We start from the raw sequence: 18,981 nt of genomic DNA, 5'->3' as shown, positions 1-18,981 counted from the left end.
AGATTTCTAGAAGCTATCGTGAAATAGTAATTTATTCATCTCTTTCCATCTCTAAGCACCAATTCTTGCCACAGCAATCCAGGATTTTTACAGCACTTGTCTGCAGTGAAATAAGAGTCTTGCATCACGTTATTAGCAAAGGTTCACACGGTGTATGCATGTCTCACTGTCATCAGATCTAGTAGTTATGAGTAAACTCCATCCGGAAATTTCTGTCTTCAGCACCATCATCTCATCGTTTTCTTTGGCACCAGTGTTTTACCTGGACAACACAAACAGTCTGACTGCAGGCATGTCAGGACAACCACAAACTCTAACTTCATTCCATTCCAGCATTAGAATACAACTCAGATATTCAAGAACGAGTCTTGAAGATATTGATAAGATGGACTAGTTCATTTCCTCAAGGTGCAATGGTAATTTATGGTAGTGGCTAAAGATTCTACCATAATATTTCATCAGCTGTAAGAAATTAAGTATTCGGGGGGGGGGGTCCATCCTTGGTGGCAGTATCAGTTAACAGGGCTGATATACGACTATTAGCTTTCTGCTTAGTCCAGTCCAAGTTCACCTTTTACAGAATGATGAGATCTTATGCTTTGGGCAAAGATGTTGGCTTCTGTTCAGTGAGCAGTACTGTTTTACAACAAAGAAGGGCATGTGATGATGCCTATGCAAGTCATAAAAAGTCTGTATCCCTTTAACATTACCCCCTTGAGGGGTCAGTCACTTAGGTTCTGCTAGAAAAGAAAAAGGAAACAGAGGTCTGTATTTCTTTCCCAACTATTACTAAAACTCGCAGGTTCATAGGGGATTACTAGGCTAATGACATTGGGGGACTTTATAAGCCTAGCTATGTTTCCCAAGGTAGCCAATAACTAGAAATGAGAATAAAACCCTGTACCTTGTGTTTATCTGGTAAACACCTTACCCATAATGTCAACCCCCTTCTTAGATCTAGTTTGTTAGGTCCGTATCTTCTTAAGATTTTACATAAGTTTGCTAAGTTGAAAGGACTGGCATACTGAAATTTCAAAAGTTCCATATTACTGGCATGGGACTATTCTTACATCAAAAAGAAGTAAGCGTACTATATATGCCACCAGATAAAATGCCATGATTTGCAACAAGTTAATTGTCATAGTCAAATTCAGCAATGTGTTGCAATGGAATTCATAAGGGTACAAGTATCAATCTTAGGAGCATTTTATAGTAAGCATCTTATTGGTACTGCATGGGACTTATGGAGGAGTATGACTTGGTCTTTTATATACAGGTACTAGATGCCCTGGGTCCTTCACTTCCTGTGACTGACATTTTGCATTACAGTTTCCACTGGAGGTGTTGGTAGAATACCTGCTCAGTATGTAGATTCCACCAATGGCCTAATTCTATCTGAATTACTGTCATTACTTCAGAAGTAAAAAGCTCAACAAAAACAGGCCCCGAGATTCATGAAGCTTGCACCAGGTGCAGGCGTAGCATCAGCGTTCTAACACCAAATATGGCTGCCGAGCAATTCAGGTACGAGCTGTTTCCACATGCACTACCTGTGTACGCTACGCCCGCACAACTCCCGAGCCTTGTATGCTAATTACCCCATGTGCAGCAGTGCAGCATGCAAATGAAGATATGTAGCGATTCAGGAAGTGGTGCAGGCGTAGTGTAAGCATGCAGAAATGTAAACCGTAGAAAACTGTTTACATTTTTGCAAACATAAAATCGGAGCCATGACAGCCGACCAAACATGTATTATATTGTTAATATATGCAAATGGCTAAATATATAGCCACTGGCATAAAAAAAAAATGTACAAAATATAAAATTAATATTTAATATATATAGTTGCACTATCGCGACGTGGAAGCGCAGGGAAGCTGTGCACAAAGGGGATCACAAGGAATATATAAAAATATAGAATAAAACCGCAATGAAACACATATCACGATTTCCCCATAATAGTCAATGGCAGGCATGCTACACCATACTTATGGCACAAGGGTTGCTAAAGGGCAGTGACAGTGTTATGCACAGTAGCTAGGAATTAGTAGGCAATGCCATGTAAATGAGAGAACCAACAGTGACTCGCAGATTCCCCGCTGGTGTAAGGATGCACCTCAGCGTAGCATTGTAACACCGAGGGTGTGCCCTTGAGATAAAGATGACATCAAGTGAGGGGTGTGTCGCCATTGCTGTAAGCACATTGGAACATTGCTAAACTGGTCTGCCTCTAACTAGGCAAAGCTGCAGGATAGGGGTGTATCGAATTGGCCATAGCTATGCTTAGCTAAGAGTACACAAGGTAACAGAGTATGCATGTGAATGGAGGTGAAAATGCACGTACACCCGGTAAATGGGTATGCGAGGCGCGCACTGCAGCTGAAACAGGAAGGACATAGGAAAGAAATAAGGAAATGCTGCAGCAGTGAAATTGGAGTACAAATGACTAACACCTAGGAGTCTACAGTGGGCCATTGACAACAGCTAACAAGGCTGCAAGCAGCTACCTGCAGAACAGGAAAGGGGAGCGGCTGGACTGCAAAGAACAGTAAAGTGTCAAAGCAGAACAAAGCCGATTTGCAGTATATCAGCTATAAGGCACATTTTGCCATGACTGGGTAGGGAAACTACAAAACAAGAAAGACGGCAGGGGGATGCATGCCTAATAATGGGAGGGGATCCAGGTCTAAAAGTTAATTAAAGGGCAACAGATTAATCAAGGCAGGCAAGTAGATCTCCACAGTAAAGGCCCCACACTTTCAGTACTCATTGCAAAACCTATAATTAAGACATGCTGCAGCTGGAATAGCTCATACACACCCACTGACATCAGTAGCATCCATGGCACAATACTATAAAGTGTAAAAGCACCTCACACACATTTGTGTATTCCCATACAATCTGCATCAGTGGTGTATATAGACGGGGAACTTTTATTATGTACATGTTAGGGGCTGCCACAGCTTTGATCCACCAGCATGGGTTGGAGACTGAAGGTGGTGTGTAGGATGATGCACACGACCACCTCAGGCACCAGAGGAGGAGGAGAGTGTTCAGACCCAGGGTAACCTACCAGGGGCTACTTGATCTGGAGATAGTAGAGCATTACAGGGTGGACAGGGACATCCTACACCAACTTGTGGAGCTGTGCCAGCCACAACTCAGAGCCAGAGCAAACAGAGGGGAATCCATTCCAGTGGATACGAAGGTATGTGTAAGCCTGAGAATACTAGCTACAGGTACCTTTCAAAGACCAACTGGGGATATCATGGGGCTCTCACAGGCATCATCATCCAGGGTACTACACCAGTTCCTGGATTCCATGTTACCACATGCCAATGAGCACACATACTTCCCCCGAACGCAGGAGGAGTTGGCCAGCAATATGTCTCTCTTCCATCATGTGGCAGAACACCTGGAGGTACTGGGTGCAATACACTGCATGCACATACACATCAAGTCACCACCCGGTAAGCAGGGTAGGCGCTACATAAACCACAAGTGATACCCCTCCATTAACTGCCAGGTCATGTTCAATGTCCAGGGCATTATCATGGATGTGTGTGCTGGCAGCCCTGAAAGCTATCACGACTCCCACATCTGGCATGCCTCACAGATGTATTGGTTATTTGCCAGGGGGGACATCCCAAATGGCCACCTGGTGGAGGATGCTGGCTATGCACTGGAACCGTGGATGATGACTCCCATCAGAAATGCATACACACCCATGCAGGAAAACCATAATAAGGCACACGCACAAACCAGAATCATCATAGAGCGTGTGTCTGGGATGCTGAAATCATGGTTCCATTGCTTGGACATATCTGGTGGAGCCTTGCAGTACTCTCCAGGCACATGTGCCCACATCTTCATAGTGTGTGCCATGCTACACAATATGGTCCTGTGGAAACAGCTGCAGCAGGGACAGAATGGTGAAGGCCCACACAGCCCACCACCACTGCCAAGGGCCCCACAGGCACAGAGGTACTCAGACCATGAACACCCTGAGCCAGCCCCAGCAGGCAGACGGAGGTGTGCCCAGTATGCCCATGACTTGGCAAAGAGGGAACGTATAGCACACTCTGACAGTGTAGGCACCTAGGGACGGACACCTTTCTCCACCTGCACACACAGTAAAAATGGATGGCACACACACAAGACTACCTGTAAATTGTCATGTATAGGCAGTCTACTGTGTGCTTCCAACGTAGGCAGCCCTCAACTATTGCACATGCAACAGCCATTGGCACAAGGTAAGTCAACACCTGAACAGTAAATTGGGCTATCAGCATATGCAGATACTTTATGTATAGATTCATAGGTAGGTACTTGGCCAATTGCCAGAGGCCATTCATAAGCCCAGCCAAAATGTGTCAGCTTTTGCCACCCCATTGATTCATTAACTGTCCCTCTGTGGAGCAAATCTAATGGCAGGATCCCTAGGGGTGCATCTACTGTTCCCCATCCACTCTTCAAGGTTTCTCTTGCACAGTGTTAGTGAGGGGCTCTGTATAATGTAGTTAGGGATGTTGTTCCAAAGTATGGGGTTTGTCTGTGACAGGAAGCTGTCCCTCCAGCATCTTCCAGTTATGGCTGTGGCAAGGTTCAGCTCACTACAGTGTGTGGCTCACTGTGACATGGATGCCCATAGGTGGAGCATATCCATCAAGCCTGAGTTCGACATGGCTGTGTTGGCCAGCGGATATCATCTCTGGGTAAACGAGATGCCACTGAGTAAAGCAGGAGTTTATTCAGTCTGGCTGCATAGGCCATATGTTGGAGGCCAGTATTTCCCTTGGCGAGGTACATTCATGGACCTCCCAGCTGTTGGAAGTGTCTTCTGAGGTACATCCCACATGTGCTATTATACCCTATGATGGGACTGATGAGTGATGAGTAAAGGGGCACTATAACCCCAGTATGTCTAGATGGGAATCCTTTAGTAATCAGATGGCCTACATAGAAGGATGCCTTAACTACTGTGGAGATATGATTGTCAAAGGGGAGATCACTATCTACCTTAGTCCCCAGATACCCCATTACCTTGTCCGTATTAAAGTGGCTGTCACTTATGTGTTAATATGTGGGTGCCAATTTCACAATGGAATGACCATGCAGTAAGTGGCACTTGGCTGGAGGCCATGATGTTGGCACCCTGTGACTTTCTCCGTGAGGGCCCTTGAGGGATGTCTGTGTCAGCTGGACTATCAATCATGGCTCCCAGTTCGCAGTCATTGCCAAACATGTTCTGCCGTATCCACCTGTGTTTGCCTGTACCTCTGAGATGTATATGCCAAACAGTAGGGCTCCCAGGACCGAGTCCTGTGGAACATTAGTCGGGACTGGTCAAGAGTTGGACCTGGAGACCGCTAGTTGCACCATGTGGGTTCTGTGTGTAAGCCCGTTGTTAACCCAACCTGTGATGTATGGGTGTATGTACAGGCTGGTGTGTTTATCAGTAATACCTGAGTGGGGCATGGTGTCAAAAGCCTTGGCAAGGTCCAGGTAGTATGTGTGAACCACCTCCCCCATCATCTAACATCTTGGTGACTGTATGTAAGACATCAAACAGGTTCAGTAGGCATGAACTGCACTCAACCATGCTGACCTGGGTTGGGTCACGTGTTCGGAGGTTACCAATGTCTTTGTTAATGAGTGCCATGAGGATGCGAACCATACCATTGCAAACCAGGCTAGTCAGGCTTATGGGGTGGTAGTTACCATGGTTAGTTGTGATTCCACCTTGATGGAGTGGAATAATCGTTGCCACACGCCATTGTATGGGCATGTAGCCTTTGGAGAGGCTGAAGTAGGAAAGCTTAATTAGGTGGGGGACAGGTTGTCTTGTACAGTTTGCAAGATGCAGTCTGGGACAACATCTGCTTCCATTGATGCTGTGTTCTGCTGTTAGATAGGGCCATTTCCACCTGTGTGTCTCTGATGTGTGGGATACTGTACCTTTCGAGTAGTGTTGTGGGCTCTTTAGGGGATGAAGTATGCACTGAATGCATCTGCAAGGATGTTGGCAATATCAGTAGGGTCAGCATATTTTGTGCTATATTTCACCGGCACAGTGCAAATCTGTGTGTCACCACGTAGATCCCCGACATAGCCAAAGAAGGCTTTGTGGTTATCTTTCGAATCTCTGCATATTCTCCTGCTGATGTTAGCCTTGGATGATGTCATGAGGGACCTATGTATCATACTAATAGTGGTCACGGATGTCTGCCCTTCCTGGGATTTGCCGTTTGTCTGGAACACTGTCCTACTTCTATAGTATACCCTGTTTATTGCAGAGGTCCACCAGACCAGTGTCCTTGTCTAGGAGGAGTGAGTCTTGGTTTACCAGTGATGGCATGATCCATACATCCGTGTAGGTGCTTATAGACTGCATTTGTAAATCTGTCTGTATCTTGAGCAGTGTTTTCTCTTAGTGTGAGGGCTGTGAAAGCCCCCCACCCCTGTCACTAGTAGTGCAAATTTAGCTGTAGGAAAGGTATACACTGTGGTATCTGTAGGTGGGGGAGATGCTTGGGTGTGGAAACAGTGAATAGTTCATGGTCAGATCTAACCAGTGACCGGTTAACCTCTGCTGTGGTGCACCTTTTGCCCATGTTGGTGATGACCACTTCTAGTAGTTTCCACCCCATGTTAGGGAGGTTAACACCTGATACAGGGCATATGAGGTGATAAATTCCAGGAAGAGCTGGGCCTGGAAGTGAGTACCGGAGTAAGTTTCCCAGTTAATGGTATGGTAGTTGACATCGACCAATGCCAGGCTGTGCATTAGGACTGTCATGTTGTCCACTGTCTCAAGGTAGGCAGAGTGGTGGTCCTGGGTTATGGAGGGTGATCCATAGCAGGCCACAGTTTACATTGCAGTTGTGGCTGATGTTAGCTGCACATGGATGACCTCAGAGGTATGCTGCCCCACTAACCTGGAGGTGTAGGTATCCCTGATGAATATAGATACAGCCCTTCCATGTCTGTCAGTCCATGTTCTGTGGCTGAAATGTGTGGTATGGGTTGTAGTCTGGTAGTGCTGGTGTGCTCTCAGGAGCCTTAAGACAGATCTCAGTTACTGCACAGATGTTGATGTTGTCCATCCTGAGGAGTGCTGTGAGTGCATGCATGTTGTGATCACAACCCCCCTGGATCTGCTATTGTGCTGTTTATGGAGCTGGTATTCACCTTCGAGACTCTCCTAAACAAGGCACCATGGGGGTGCCAATAGCCTTGGCCAGTATTCCAAAGCCTAAGGCTGACACATAGGCTGGTATGGTATCATTGCATGCATGTTCCCCATCTGTGCTTGTTTTTCATTTCTCCTGTAGGTAACCTACTGGTAAGCAATAGAAAACCTTAAACTTATATAAGCCTTCTAGCCTCCAAGATAGGCATTTGGAGTGACTAAGTATCAGTGTTCTATATGTTCTTGCTGTACTTAACTGTTTCCTGACTACATGGTGATTTCTCACTGTATATTGTGATCTGAAGGTCTGTTTATTCACATATTATGGCTGTGATGGCCTGCACATTAGAGGTTTACAGATAGCCTACTACCTATCTGCCCAAGGGCAATTAGAAGCATAGCTACAGTTTGTTGGCTTTCCCCACACCACTGGTGAAGTAACTGAGCCTCTGTCAAGCATAGGCAATGAAGCAATTCCAGGCAGAGTTGCTGGAAGCTGTTGAAGACTGGGGTTGTGGAGGGTGATAGGGGCACTTAGGGATCTAAAGAGGGCATGTTAATGTGACAATTCAACACCATTCAATTCCCCCAACAGGTCTCGCAGCTATCAAACTGGACAGGCTCCCCACCCCCTGGCTGTATGGTTCTGGGACACATGATCCCAGGGGTGTATATTCTGTTACCCATTCACACAACATCCCTTGAAGTGTGTCAGTGAGGGGCTAAGCCTAATGTAGTTAGGAATGTAATGTATTGTCTCACAGTATATTTCTTAAATGTTGTTATTTCAAGACTACATGAAGCTCAGTGAGTTTGGGGGCCTCCGCCCTTTGCTTAGCCTAGCTTACACATAGAAATCATCTAAATAGGAAATAGGCGGAAGGAACGTTAATGTCAGTGTAATGGTTACATCATCTGCATAGTATCTGTGCATTCGAGGTTCCAATCCCAATAAAGACAGGGATGTTTATCATGTTCAAAAGTATACATTAACCACAGCTTGCATATATAGGTAGTAATAGTCTGTATAATAAACATTCAAAACAACCATATAAACCCACGTGTGCTGGAGAGTACAGTCAACAGAGAATGTAATGTTATGTCAGCACATAGTGAAATGTTACTTCACTGACATGTATATATCCTGAGTAGTTAGCGGATGTGGCTGTGTTTGCACGCACAGATTATATGTTAAAAAGTTTAACTGTGTTTAACTGCTGCTATAATGTCACACAAACACTTTTAAACATGCTTACAACTGCTTAAATGAGCCTTATTCTGGAGTAAAAAACATTTGTAAAACATCGCAGGTGTTGAACCCTGGACCATGCACACTACAGTCATGGGACTTACCAATAAGTCATCCGAGGTGTATACATGTTTCATGGTCTTGACACTACAGCTTATACCATATGCATTTCACTGTAATGACCACAAATGGGACAGCCACTTTGTGTACATATGTACAGTACACATTCCAGTCTACATATGTATTACTGTTACAAACTAATACGAAATATATATATATATATATATATATATATATATATATATATATATATATATATATATATATGTATTAAATATATGCATGTCAGTAATGTCTGCACACACACACACATATATATATATATATATATACAGTTACATTAATAGCTATATATATATATATATATATATATATATATATATATATATATATATATATATATATAAACATCTATGAACACACTTCGTGACACAGAAGCCCTCCAAAGGAATTGGAGTGTACACAAAACACATGCAGGTCTGGTATTATAACAATTAATATTAACCTAATTCACCATAGTAGGGGTGGTTGTTGTGTATGTGAAGATTGGGGTGGAGGAGGAATGAGGAGTAATGCAATCGTGCATCAAGGAGGGCCTGGGTTGGATGTCCAATAAGTGAACTGGAGGGGTATACATGGAGTATGGGGACAATATAAAAAGGACACAAAGCAAGAACATTTCTCTTTCATAATACTCTCTGTCATGTCACATTGCAACACCTAATTTCACAAACATATGTACATTAACATGTATCAGACAGATGCACACCAACTGACTGTCACATTTGTTTTCAGTAGTGAGGAATGTCTGTAGGTCTGTAGTACAATGTATATTCTAAACACCATAACATTTGTACATATCTCAGATGCCTTAGTGGTAAAGTCAGTGACTGTGGTGTTCATGGTCCCAGGTTCAAGACCTGCAAGGGCCGTTAGGTTATTTTGAGGGCCAGAATAAGGGCTGTTGGATGGAGGTGGATTAAAGCTCCCTTAAGAAGTTGTAAGTGGGTTTCCACGGGTTTGCGCGATAAGCGGCGCTGAAACACGGTAAATGGAGAAGCGCTTCACAGGTTTAACCTTTGCTTAACATCACGCAGACCATGGGCAAACCTGCTTACAACCGCATAAATGTGCGTTATTCAGACTTTGCCCACCAATGCCTACTCTGAGAAGTAAAATAATAACACCTTCCAGGAGTAGAACCCGCAACCATGTACTCCATCCTCAGAGCACCCAACACTAAGCTACCTGGGATGTACCTATCCCAGTTGTGTATGCAGACAGGTTAAAACTCAAAAGGGAGGAATGTGTTGAAATAGGACAACCCGCCATGTACCCAATTAAAGGTGTATCGAAAAAACAGCAAACACAGACTTTAGAAGTACACAGAAGGAGTGCCAAAAAATCCACCAAACCACGAAGACCTTAACGTAGGTTTATTGGAAACAATAAAAAAACGTTTTCGCCACTGCAATTGAGTAGCTTCTTCAGAGGTATAGGAATCGAAAGCGCCACAAGCCTTTTGATCCTATTTAAATACAAATCAATTAAGCACATAAATTAGATACATCACTTCCTGTTCATAAAATATTCAAGCATTTTAAAATGTGAAGTATCCATAAAAATACCATAGCATGTCACAGTTCCCTTCAACAATGATCAAAAAGGAACATATGAAATAACTTAATAAAATGTTCAAACCCAATAAAACGGATTTAATTAAAATAAGAACACCAAAAACATATAAGGAACCTTTAAAAATTCTATTATAGTTTTAGTTTTTATTTAATTAATGTAACCTAACGGTAGAAGAACATTCTTATATGTTACCAAAGTTCTAAATTTGAACATATATTCAATTGTCACCATTTAAATCTGTGACACTTTACCAAGATAGTATGGTTTAAAAAAATATATATGGCATAGATATGTACTTACGATATAAAGTCAATAACATACATAAAATGGACCATACAAAATTTGTAAAGGGAATTATCTTAAGTATGCTCTGTATTTTAGAACTGGGGCAATATTACAGCTTTCATTTAGTCCTGGAAAATTGAAAGTGTTTACCTTTAGTTGCCATTCCAACTCTCGAATTTCTAATAAAAGAGATACTGGCCCACCTCTAATAGAATTTGGTATACAGTCAATGCCCATGAAAACAAAATTATGGCCTGGGTAGTTAACTACATGTTTCGCTAATGCGTTTTCTGTTTTCCCATTCTTTATGGCATAACAGTGTTGGTAAACCCTTTCCCTAAACTTTCTGTCGGTTTTCCCAACGTAAAAGGCTGGGCAGCAAACACAAAAGGCCATGTATATAATTGATTTTGTTTCACAGTTGATCTTACTGGTAATTTCATATTTTTTGTAACCAAAAGTGACAGAATTGCCTGCATTATAACGTTACAGCAATTACATCTTCCACACCTAAAACAGCCCTTAGCTCTATTAAAAGAGTCACTGGTTTTATTTCTTTGTAATAATTCTTTGAGGTTCTTACCCCTTCTAAATACTATCTTTGGTTTTGCCCCTAGTTTCTCAACCAGAAAAGAATTAGTAGTAATGAAATACCAATTCTTTCTAATAATCTCTGATATTTGTCTAGAATCCAGACTAAAAGTGGTTATGAAACTAAGGGGGTAATTCTTGGGGGGCTGCTCTATGTTGGAATCCCTAAAGCTATCAATGGTAATACTCTCAGATCCTCTTTCAGTGTTTGCAGGTACATTCACCTGGTTAATGTGTATCAGTGGTTCATAAAAACCATTTGATCTCTTAACCGAAACTTCATTTACCAGTTCTTGTATGATGTTAATAGGGTACCCTCGTTCAGTGAAAAATTCAGTGAGTAAAACACATTCGTCCTCAAAATCTCTGTTTTCACTACACATTCTCACGGCCCTAACTAACTGACCTTTAATAATAGCCCTCTTCAATTTATAAGGGTGGGAGCTGGAGAAGTGTAGGAAAGAGTTAACATAAGAATCTTTTCGGAAAATACTGGAAACAAATTTCTTATTACGTAAATCCTTTTTCAGTTTTATGTCAAGGTAGTTAGTTTCCTCTTTGGAGAATTTATATGTAAATTTAAGGAAGGTCATAGTTCCATTGAGGTAGCCCACGAATTCCTCTGCTTGATGGGCATCCCCTTTAAAAAGGATAAATATATCATCCAAAAATCGGGTGTAGTAGCCAATTTTACCTTTCCAAACTGGGTTATTAACTACAAATTGTTTCTCCCAAAATGCCATAAACAGGTTGGCCACTATAGCACCGCAGGGGGAACCCATTGCTACCCCGTGCTTTTGGATAAAGACCTCACCCTCAAATATAAAGAAATTGGATGATAACACTATGTCCAGTAACTCTGTCACATTGTTGATTTCATTCCTAGGGGCTTTTAACTCAATCAATAAAAGCTCCAACCATTCAGTGGCCTCTAAATGAGGAATAGAGGTGTACAAATCAACTACATCTACTGTGATGAAATTGAAACCCTCGTCGAAACCAATTTGGTTGATGTTTGACAAAAAATGCCATGAATCCCTACAAATACTTGGGATAACCTTTAAGTACTTCGAGAGTAAAAAATCAATGTATTGAGCACATGGGTTCGAGATAGACGACCTTCCATCCACTAAAGCTCTCATAGGAGGGTCCTCAAGGTTTTTGTGGACCTTGGGGATCCCAAACATAACTGGTACTCTAGGTTGGGAAATAGCTATATATTCATAGGTGTCTAAATCAATCCTACCTTCTATAAATAAATCCCTATAGTACCCTCTAGTCCTTTGGTTATTGATGTTCATTTCGTTAAGAGATGAATATTCATAGGCAGGGGTATCCAAAATACGTAACATTTTTTCAGAGTATTGACTATTCTCCAAAATCACAAGCCCCCCACCTTTGTCGGGTTTCATGACCCTAACTGAAAAATCACTTAATCGGTTAAGGGCTAGTAGTTGTTCCTTAGAAATATTAAAGGAATTATTTCTACCCAACTGAGATTTCTCCAAATGTCTAATGTCTAATTCGCATGCATTTTCAAACATGCGTAAGACTACATGTACAGGTGGGTTGAAAGAACTAGGCATTTTTAAACCAGTGCACATTCCATCATCAGAGTTGTTGAAAAGCAGTTTTAAGTTTAACTTTCTAACGTAACATTTCAAATCTATTAGAACCTTAGCTATATCTAGGCGCCTAGAGGGCACAAAAGTGTTACCTAAGGCAAGAAGCTCGATTAGTTCAGGTTCAAAAGTTAACGTAGAATAGTTGTATATGGTAAAATCACCTTTCATGTTATGTAAAATTGAGGGACCCCCAGCCTCGGAATAAAGTGTAGTAGTACTACCTAATATTTCCGATTCCTGTTCTTCTTCTTGAAACCCTGATTGTACTGGCTCCCTAAAAAAGTCTGATTAGAATTGTTAACATCAGTCTCTTGGGTCCTGTTATCAATGTTCCCAGTCTGTGTCTGTCTATTGCCCGCCTTATTTATGTTTCTATTACTTCTCATTGGGGCATTCTCATTCTCTACAACTGCAGGCTCCACCCTTTCAACATTTTGGGGAGAGTTCGTTCGGCTAGTATGGTTACCACCCAAAGCGGCAGCCTCACTTTCACAATCAAAACATTTCAATTTCGGGTAGGCTTTCTTTTGTTCGTAAGCTTGCCTATCTCTAAATAGTTTTTTAGATTTTTGAGTTTTAATCTTAGTCATGTACGCATCTATGCTAGAAAAGATGCGTGCGTGATCAAATTTAAACTTATCAAAATAAGCATCCATTCTGATTTCTTGGTCCAAAAAGTTAATCTCAGCAGTAAGTTTGTCAATGTTAGCTGAATAATGCTTCACAATCAACTCAAGCAATTCCATACCCTGCTTTTGGAATAAGCCCATTAAATCAACATGAAAAGCTTTATCCAAAATAAGGTTAGAAGGGGAAAAGTTGTTCCTTAACCCCTTCGGGACCAAGCCCTCAGCAATACATTGCTTGAAGTAGGCGACTTCAAGTTGTAACTTTCTAATTTTTAAAGTCAAAAAGTCCAAGTCCTTAAGTTTGTCTGGAATATTATCACCTTGCCCAGTAGCACAATCTGATACTGGCACCGGCGGATCATTCCTAAGCGGTCTGAGAAAAGAAAAAAAGTCACCTGAATTGGAAATCCATTCAGCCGCTGAAGTCACACCAATAAGTGCAGTCCCCTGAATCGGGAATCTATTAGAAGCATTTCGTTGTGCATCTTCGTGTTCCGTTGGGCAAATTAAGCTGCTATCCGTCCGGACTGGCTGGCCTGCTGGTATACTCTGTGAGGAGCCTGAAGCAGTTTCATTCACAGCATTAACGTGTCCACAAAACGAAGCCAAATGAGGAGCTTTAGCACCGCTCCTTTCCAATACATCCAGACGCGAATTAAGCACGTCTAGTCTCTGTGAGACGGAAAGTAGTAAGGAAGTGATGTCAGTATTCACTGGGCTGTTAGACCCAAAAATGTTCGGGCTGGTTGGACTCGGTAGGCGCTCCGATGTCATAGCAAACTATCGAAAAAACAGCAAACACAGACTTTAGAAGTACACAGAAGGAGTGCCAAAAAATCCACCAAACCACGAAGACCTTAACGTAGGTTTATTGGAAACAATAAAAAAACGTTTTTGCCACTGCAATTGAGTAGCTTCTTAAGAGGTATAGGAATCGAAAGCGCCACAAGCCTTTTGATCCTATTTAAATACAAATCAATTAAGCACATAAATTAGATACATCACTTCCTGTTCATAAAATATTCAAGCATTTTAAATGTGAAGTATCCATAAAAATACCATAGCATGTCACAGTTCCCTTCAACAATGATCAAAAAGGAACATATGAAATAACTTAATAAAATGTTCAAACCCAATAAAACGGATTTAATTAAAATAAGAACACCAAAAACATATAAGGAACCTTTAAAAATTAAAGGTGTATGCTCATTATATATATATATATATATATATATATATATATATATATATATATATAGAGAGAGAGAGAGAGAGATATATACATAGAGACATGTCGATATAAACAGGTCTACATATACATGTAGATATATAGATAGGTTAAAAACATCTACACATCTATGGAGGTACAGATAAAAGTATGCAATAATATATATATATCTATATACATATACACACACACACACACACACACATACATACATGTCTGTAGACAGCATCTGAAGTGTTCATATCAGAGTATAACATGGACCATAGCAATCACACATTCTGCCCCCCCCCAAACAATATGAACATAACATATGAAGAGTATATGCCAATGCACCATTACAAATATGTTCTATGGACACAGTCACCAACATAACTGCAATGACTGCAAATGTCCATGACAGAAATACACAGACAGCTTTCATTTTGCAAAACTTTATTACATTCCGATGTATTGCCAAAAGGATTCAAGGACTAACAGTACAGTACAGTTTTGTACCTACCATAAATGTAGATGTCCGATAGGAATGCATCTGCAGTCCTTACAAACGGGTTGTCCTGTCGTCAGGCAGCCCCTCGGTCGGCCGGATTCCAAAGTCTGGGTCTGGCCTCGGCTGGTGTCGCACTTCACCCGACGTCATAGCTGCAGTTATTCAGGTATAAAGGCATCAGCCGGCGCCATTTTCCTCAGTGTTTCTTGCCCCAGATGCCAGGTGCCCTCTAGGAAGGCAAAATTTGGATAATTGCAAATGATTCCAAATAGTAGAGAGCAACAAAAAATAAGCATGTATGTACATATATATATATATACAAACAAATACACCATAATAGATTCCCCCAGCTAGCTACAAGATGGGCAAATACCCTAGGAGTACCACAGAGGGGAAGGAGGGTGGGTAATCCTGACTGCAGATGCATTCCTATCGGACATCTACATTTATGGTCGGTACAAAACTGTACTATGTCCTTCAAGGATGCATCTGCAGTCCTTACAAATGGGTAGAATACCATAGCCAAACTGGGGGAGGAGGAGAAAAGAAATTATGGTGTAGTTAAGATCCCTTGCAAAACAGCAGTGGCAAAACCAGCTCGGGATCTAGAGTATAGAGGTAAATTATAATGCTTGGCAAATGTATGCACGGAGCTCCAAGTAGCAGCCTCTAAAATGTCTTTGGTAGCCACTCCTCGAAGAAAAGCTGTGGTAGTGGCTGTAGCCCTTGTAGAGTGAGGCCTGATGTTTTCTGGAGTTTTCTTCCCATGGTAGGAGTAACAAAATCTAATACAATTTCCTATCCACTTAGAGATTGTCTGTTTAGAAATTGCTTTTCCTTCCATTCCTGTTGCATATGCTACCAGTAGCTGGTCAGTTTTTCTATTGCACTTGGTCCTGTCCAGGTAGTAGCGTAATTGTCTATGCACATCCAAGGTATGTAGCAGTCTTTCTCCCCTGTTCTGTGGGTTGGGGAAGAATGTAGATAGGTGGATAGCCTGATTCAAAGATACTTTGGAGACCACCTTAGGCATAAAAGTAGGATTTGTTCTCATGGACACTCTATCTTGATGGAAGATCAGGAAGGGCTGTACTGCCATTAATGCCTGTAGCTCAGATACCCTTCTTACTGAAGTGATTGCCAGTAGGAAAGCAGTTTTCCATGATAAGTATTGTAGTTCTGCTGTTGCTGCTGGTTCAAATGGAGGGAGTGTCAATTTTTCTAGTACAAAGTTCAAGTCCCATGCTGGCAATGGTGGCTTCCTAGGTGGTTTTACATTTTTAATTCCTCTGAGAAACTGCCTGAGCAGAGGATGTGAGAAAACTGGAGGATCCAAGTCGTATTCTGCTGAAATAGCTGATGCATGAATCTTAATGGAAGAATAGGACAGGCCTTTGTGGAAGAGCTCTGCCAAGTATTCCAGGATGTTGGCTATGTTTACTAGTGACACCTTCTCTCCTCTAGCATTACTCCAAATGGAATATCTTTTCCATTTTGCGGAATGATTTTTCCTTGTTGAGGGTCTGCGAGATTCCAAGATAATGTCTTTAACCCTTTGGGATAGATTTGGGTTACTTGCTCTTATGCAATGTTCCAGGCAGTTAGCTGCAGTGTTTTCAGGTTTGGATGCAGGGTGTTGTAGTTGTTCTGTGTTAACAGCAAGGGAACAATGGGTAGGGGCCATATTTGTTCCCGAGACATGCTCCTCAGTAATGGGTACCAATGTTGTCTTGGCCAGTCTGGAGCTATCAGAATGATCCTTGGACGGTCCTCTTTGATCTTCAATAGCACCTTGTGCATCAAAGGAAGTGGTGGGAATGCATATGCTGTCAGGTTTTTCCAACTGAAAGATAGGGAGTCCACCTTCCAAGCAAGTGGGTGGTACGTCCTGGTGCAGAATTTCTTTAGTTGGTGATTATGGGGATGCAAATAAGTCTATTTGTGGGAGTCCCCATTTTCTTGTAATGGTTTTGAAGATGTCCGGATGCAGCATCCATTCGTGGGCATCCGTGGTAGTCCTGCTTAGTATGTCTGCCAGAATGTTTTCTTTTCCTGGTACAAAAATTGCTTGTCACTGAATGTTGTAACTCAGGGCCACATTCCAGAGGTCCATTGCCATCCGGCATAGAGGGTACGAATGTGTGCCTCCCTGTTTGTTGATGTACCACATAACTGTGGTGTTGTCTGTCCTTATCAACAGTTGACCTTGTCGAAGAAATGGTCTGAATGTCTGGATTGCCAGTTTTACTGCCAGCATTTCTTTTTGATTTATGTGTAGGCGCAGCTGGTCTTGAGTCCATAAACCTTGTATGCACTTGTCCAGCATGTGGGCCCCCCAACCGAGGTCTGAGGCATCCGTGGTGATGGTTTGGCTTGGTTGAGTGTTGTGGAAGGGCAATCCTTTGTTTGATTGACAGGCCTGAGCCCACCATTGGAATTCTTGCTTCAGGCATGGAATTATTGGAATTTGGGTTTCTAGGCTGTGCTTGTGCTGAGACCATAAATTCCTTAGGTACCACTGTAACTTTCTCATATGCAGTCTGGCATGTGGAACCAATATTATGCAGGATGCCATGAAACCCAAGGCTTGCAGGACTTTTCTTGCTGTTAGATGGTTCTGCTTTGTTAATGCCAAGAAGTATAGAGGGAGTTGCTCCTGTTTTTCTACTGTTAGGCATGCCATTTGCTTCGATGTGTCCAGCTCTGCACCCAAGAAGGTTATCCTTTGGGATGGTATCAGCCTTGACTTTTTTATATTGACTGTGTATCCCAGGGCTTGTAGTAGGTAAATGACCCTTTTCAAGTCTTCTGTTAACTTGATTCTGTTGCCCGCTTGTATCAGGCAGTCGTCCAGGTAAGGGTAGATTTGGATTTCCTGGAGCCTGCAGTGAGCAATTACTGATGCCAGGCATTTCGTGAACACTCTGGGCGCAGTAGATAAGCCAAAGGGCAATGCTGAGAATTGATAATGCTCTGATCCTGCAAGAAATCTGAGGTATCTTCTGCAATTTGGTCATATGGGGACGTGCAGGTATGCCTCCTTGAGATCTAGAGTTACCAGCCAAGACTCCTTGCCCAGCATGGGAAGAAGCTGCTGTAGGGTCAGCATTTTGAATTTTGGAACAATGAGGAATGTGTTTAAAGCGGACAGGTCGAGAATAGGTCTCCATTTGCCTTCTTTTCTTGGTACCAGGAAGAGTCTGGAGTAAAATCCCTGTCCTTGCTCCATAGATGGTACCTTTTCCACAGCTCTCATTTTTAATAATAGAGTTATTTGTTTTAGAGCTTCTGCCTTTTGATTTCGAGGTAGGTTTGGCATTCCTCTCTTCCCTGGTAGAGTATGGAAGTGAAACCTGTAACCTTGATCTATTGTCTGCAAAATCCACTTGTCTCTTGTGATGTAATGCCAGTTTACTGAAAATAAAGCTAGCTTCCCGCCCAAGGGTGCTTCTAGTTGTTCCCTGGTAGGCGGTGCTAGAGGCAAGTCACTGTGATTGTCCTGTAGTAGTGGTGGTGGCTGTGTCTGTGGCTGCACCTCGCTGGTTGTTACCCTGCCACTGGTGTCCCCTGTAGGCACCCCTGGATTGACTTCGGCCTCTTGAACGCCTATTCCTGCCTCTCTGGGCTCTGGAGGAGTCTGGAAAGGACCAATTCTTGGCGGGCCAATTCCTGCTAAACCTTGGAGGTTGGACCTGTAAGAAATCTTTCACTGTTTGGACAGATTTTGCTTTCTCTTCCATCTTCTTCAGCACCTGTTGTGCAGGAGAGCCAAACAAATTGATCTTGTCCATGGGAGCATCTAGTAATTTTGATTTCACATGGTCTGGAAAGGCCTGCTCTTTTAACCATGCATGCCTTCTGATAACTGTGCCAGTCATGGCTGATCTGAAGGAAGCCTCCAGTGCATCATAGCCACATTTTAAGGAATGGTTACTGACCTGCTGAATGTTATGCACCATTTCCTGAACAGATTTTTTGTCTAATGGTTCATCCGAGG

The 18,981-nt window shown here is 42.3% G+C and overlaps 1 protein-coding gene across 4 annotated transcripts in view; it reads right to left on the bottom strand.

Annotated features, from left to right (window-relative positions):
* Positions 1-18,981, bottom strand: part of LOC122799918 (PDZ and LIM domain protein 7-like) — a 1,210,551-nt gene that overhangs the window by 441,657 nt on the left and 749,913 nt on the right. For 2 of the 4 annotated variants that reach the window (XM_044069318.1, XM_044069317.1), the window contains exon 5: positions 12,791-14,049. The exons of 1 other annotated variant lie outside the window; for it this stretch is intronic. In XM_044069318.1, coding sequence (XP_043925253.1) covers positions 12,862-14,049 — 1,188 coding nt within the window. In that variant the 3' untranslated portion in view covers positions 12,791-12,861. Of the gene's footprint in view, positions 1-12,790; positions 14,050-18,981 lie in introns of those variants that run through there. One more of the 4 variants, XM_044069316.1, reaches the window with a different exon arrangement.

The sequence above is a fragment of the Protopterus annectens genome, chromosome 4.part0 (assembly GCF_019279795.1).
Source record: "Protopterus annectens isolate FY-2018-M chromosome 4.part0, PAN1.0, whole genome shotgun sequence".
Lineage (NCBI taxonomy): Eukaryota > Metazoa > Chordata > Ceratodontiformes > Protopteridae > Protopterus > Protopterus annectens.
This window is presented reverse-complemented; position numbering and strand designations above follow the sequence as displayed.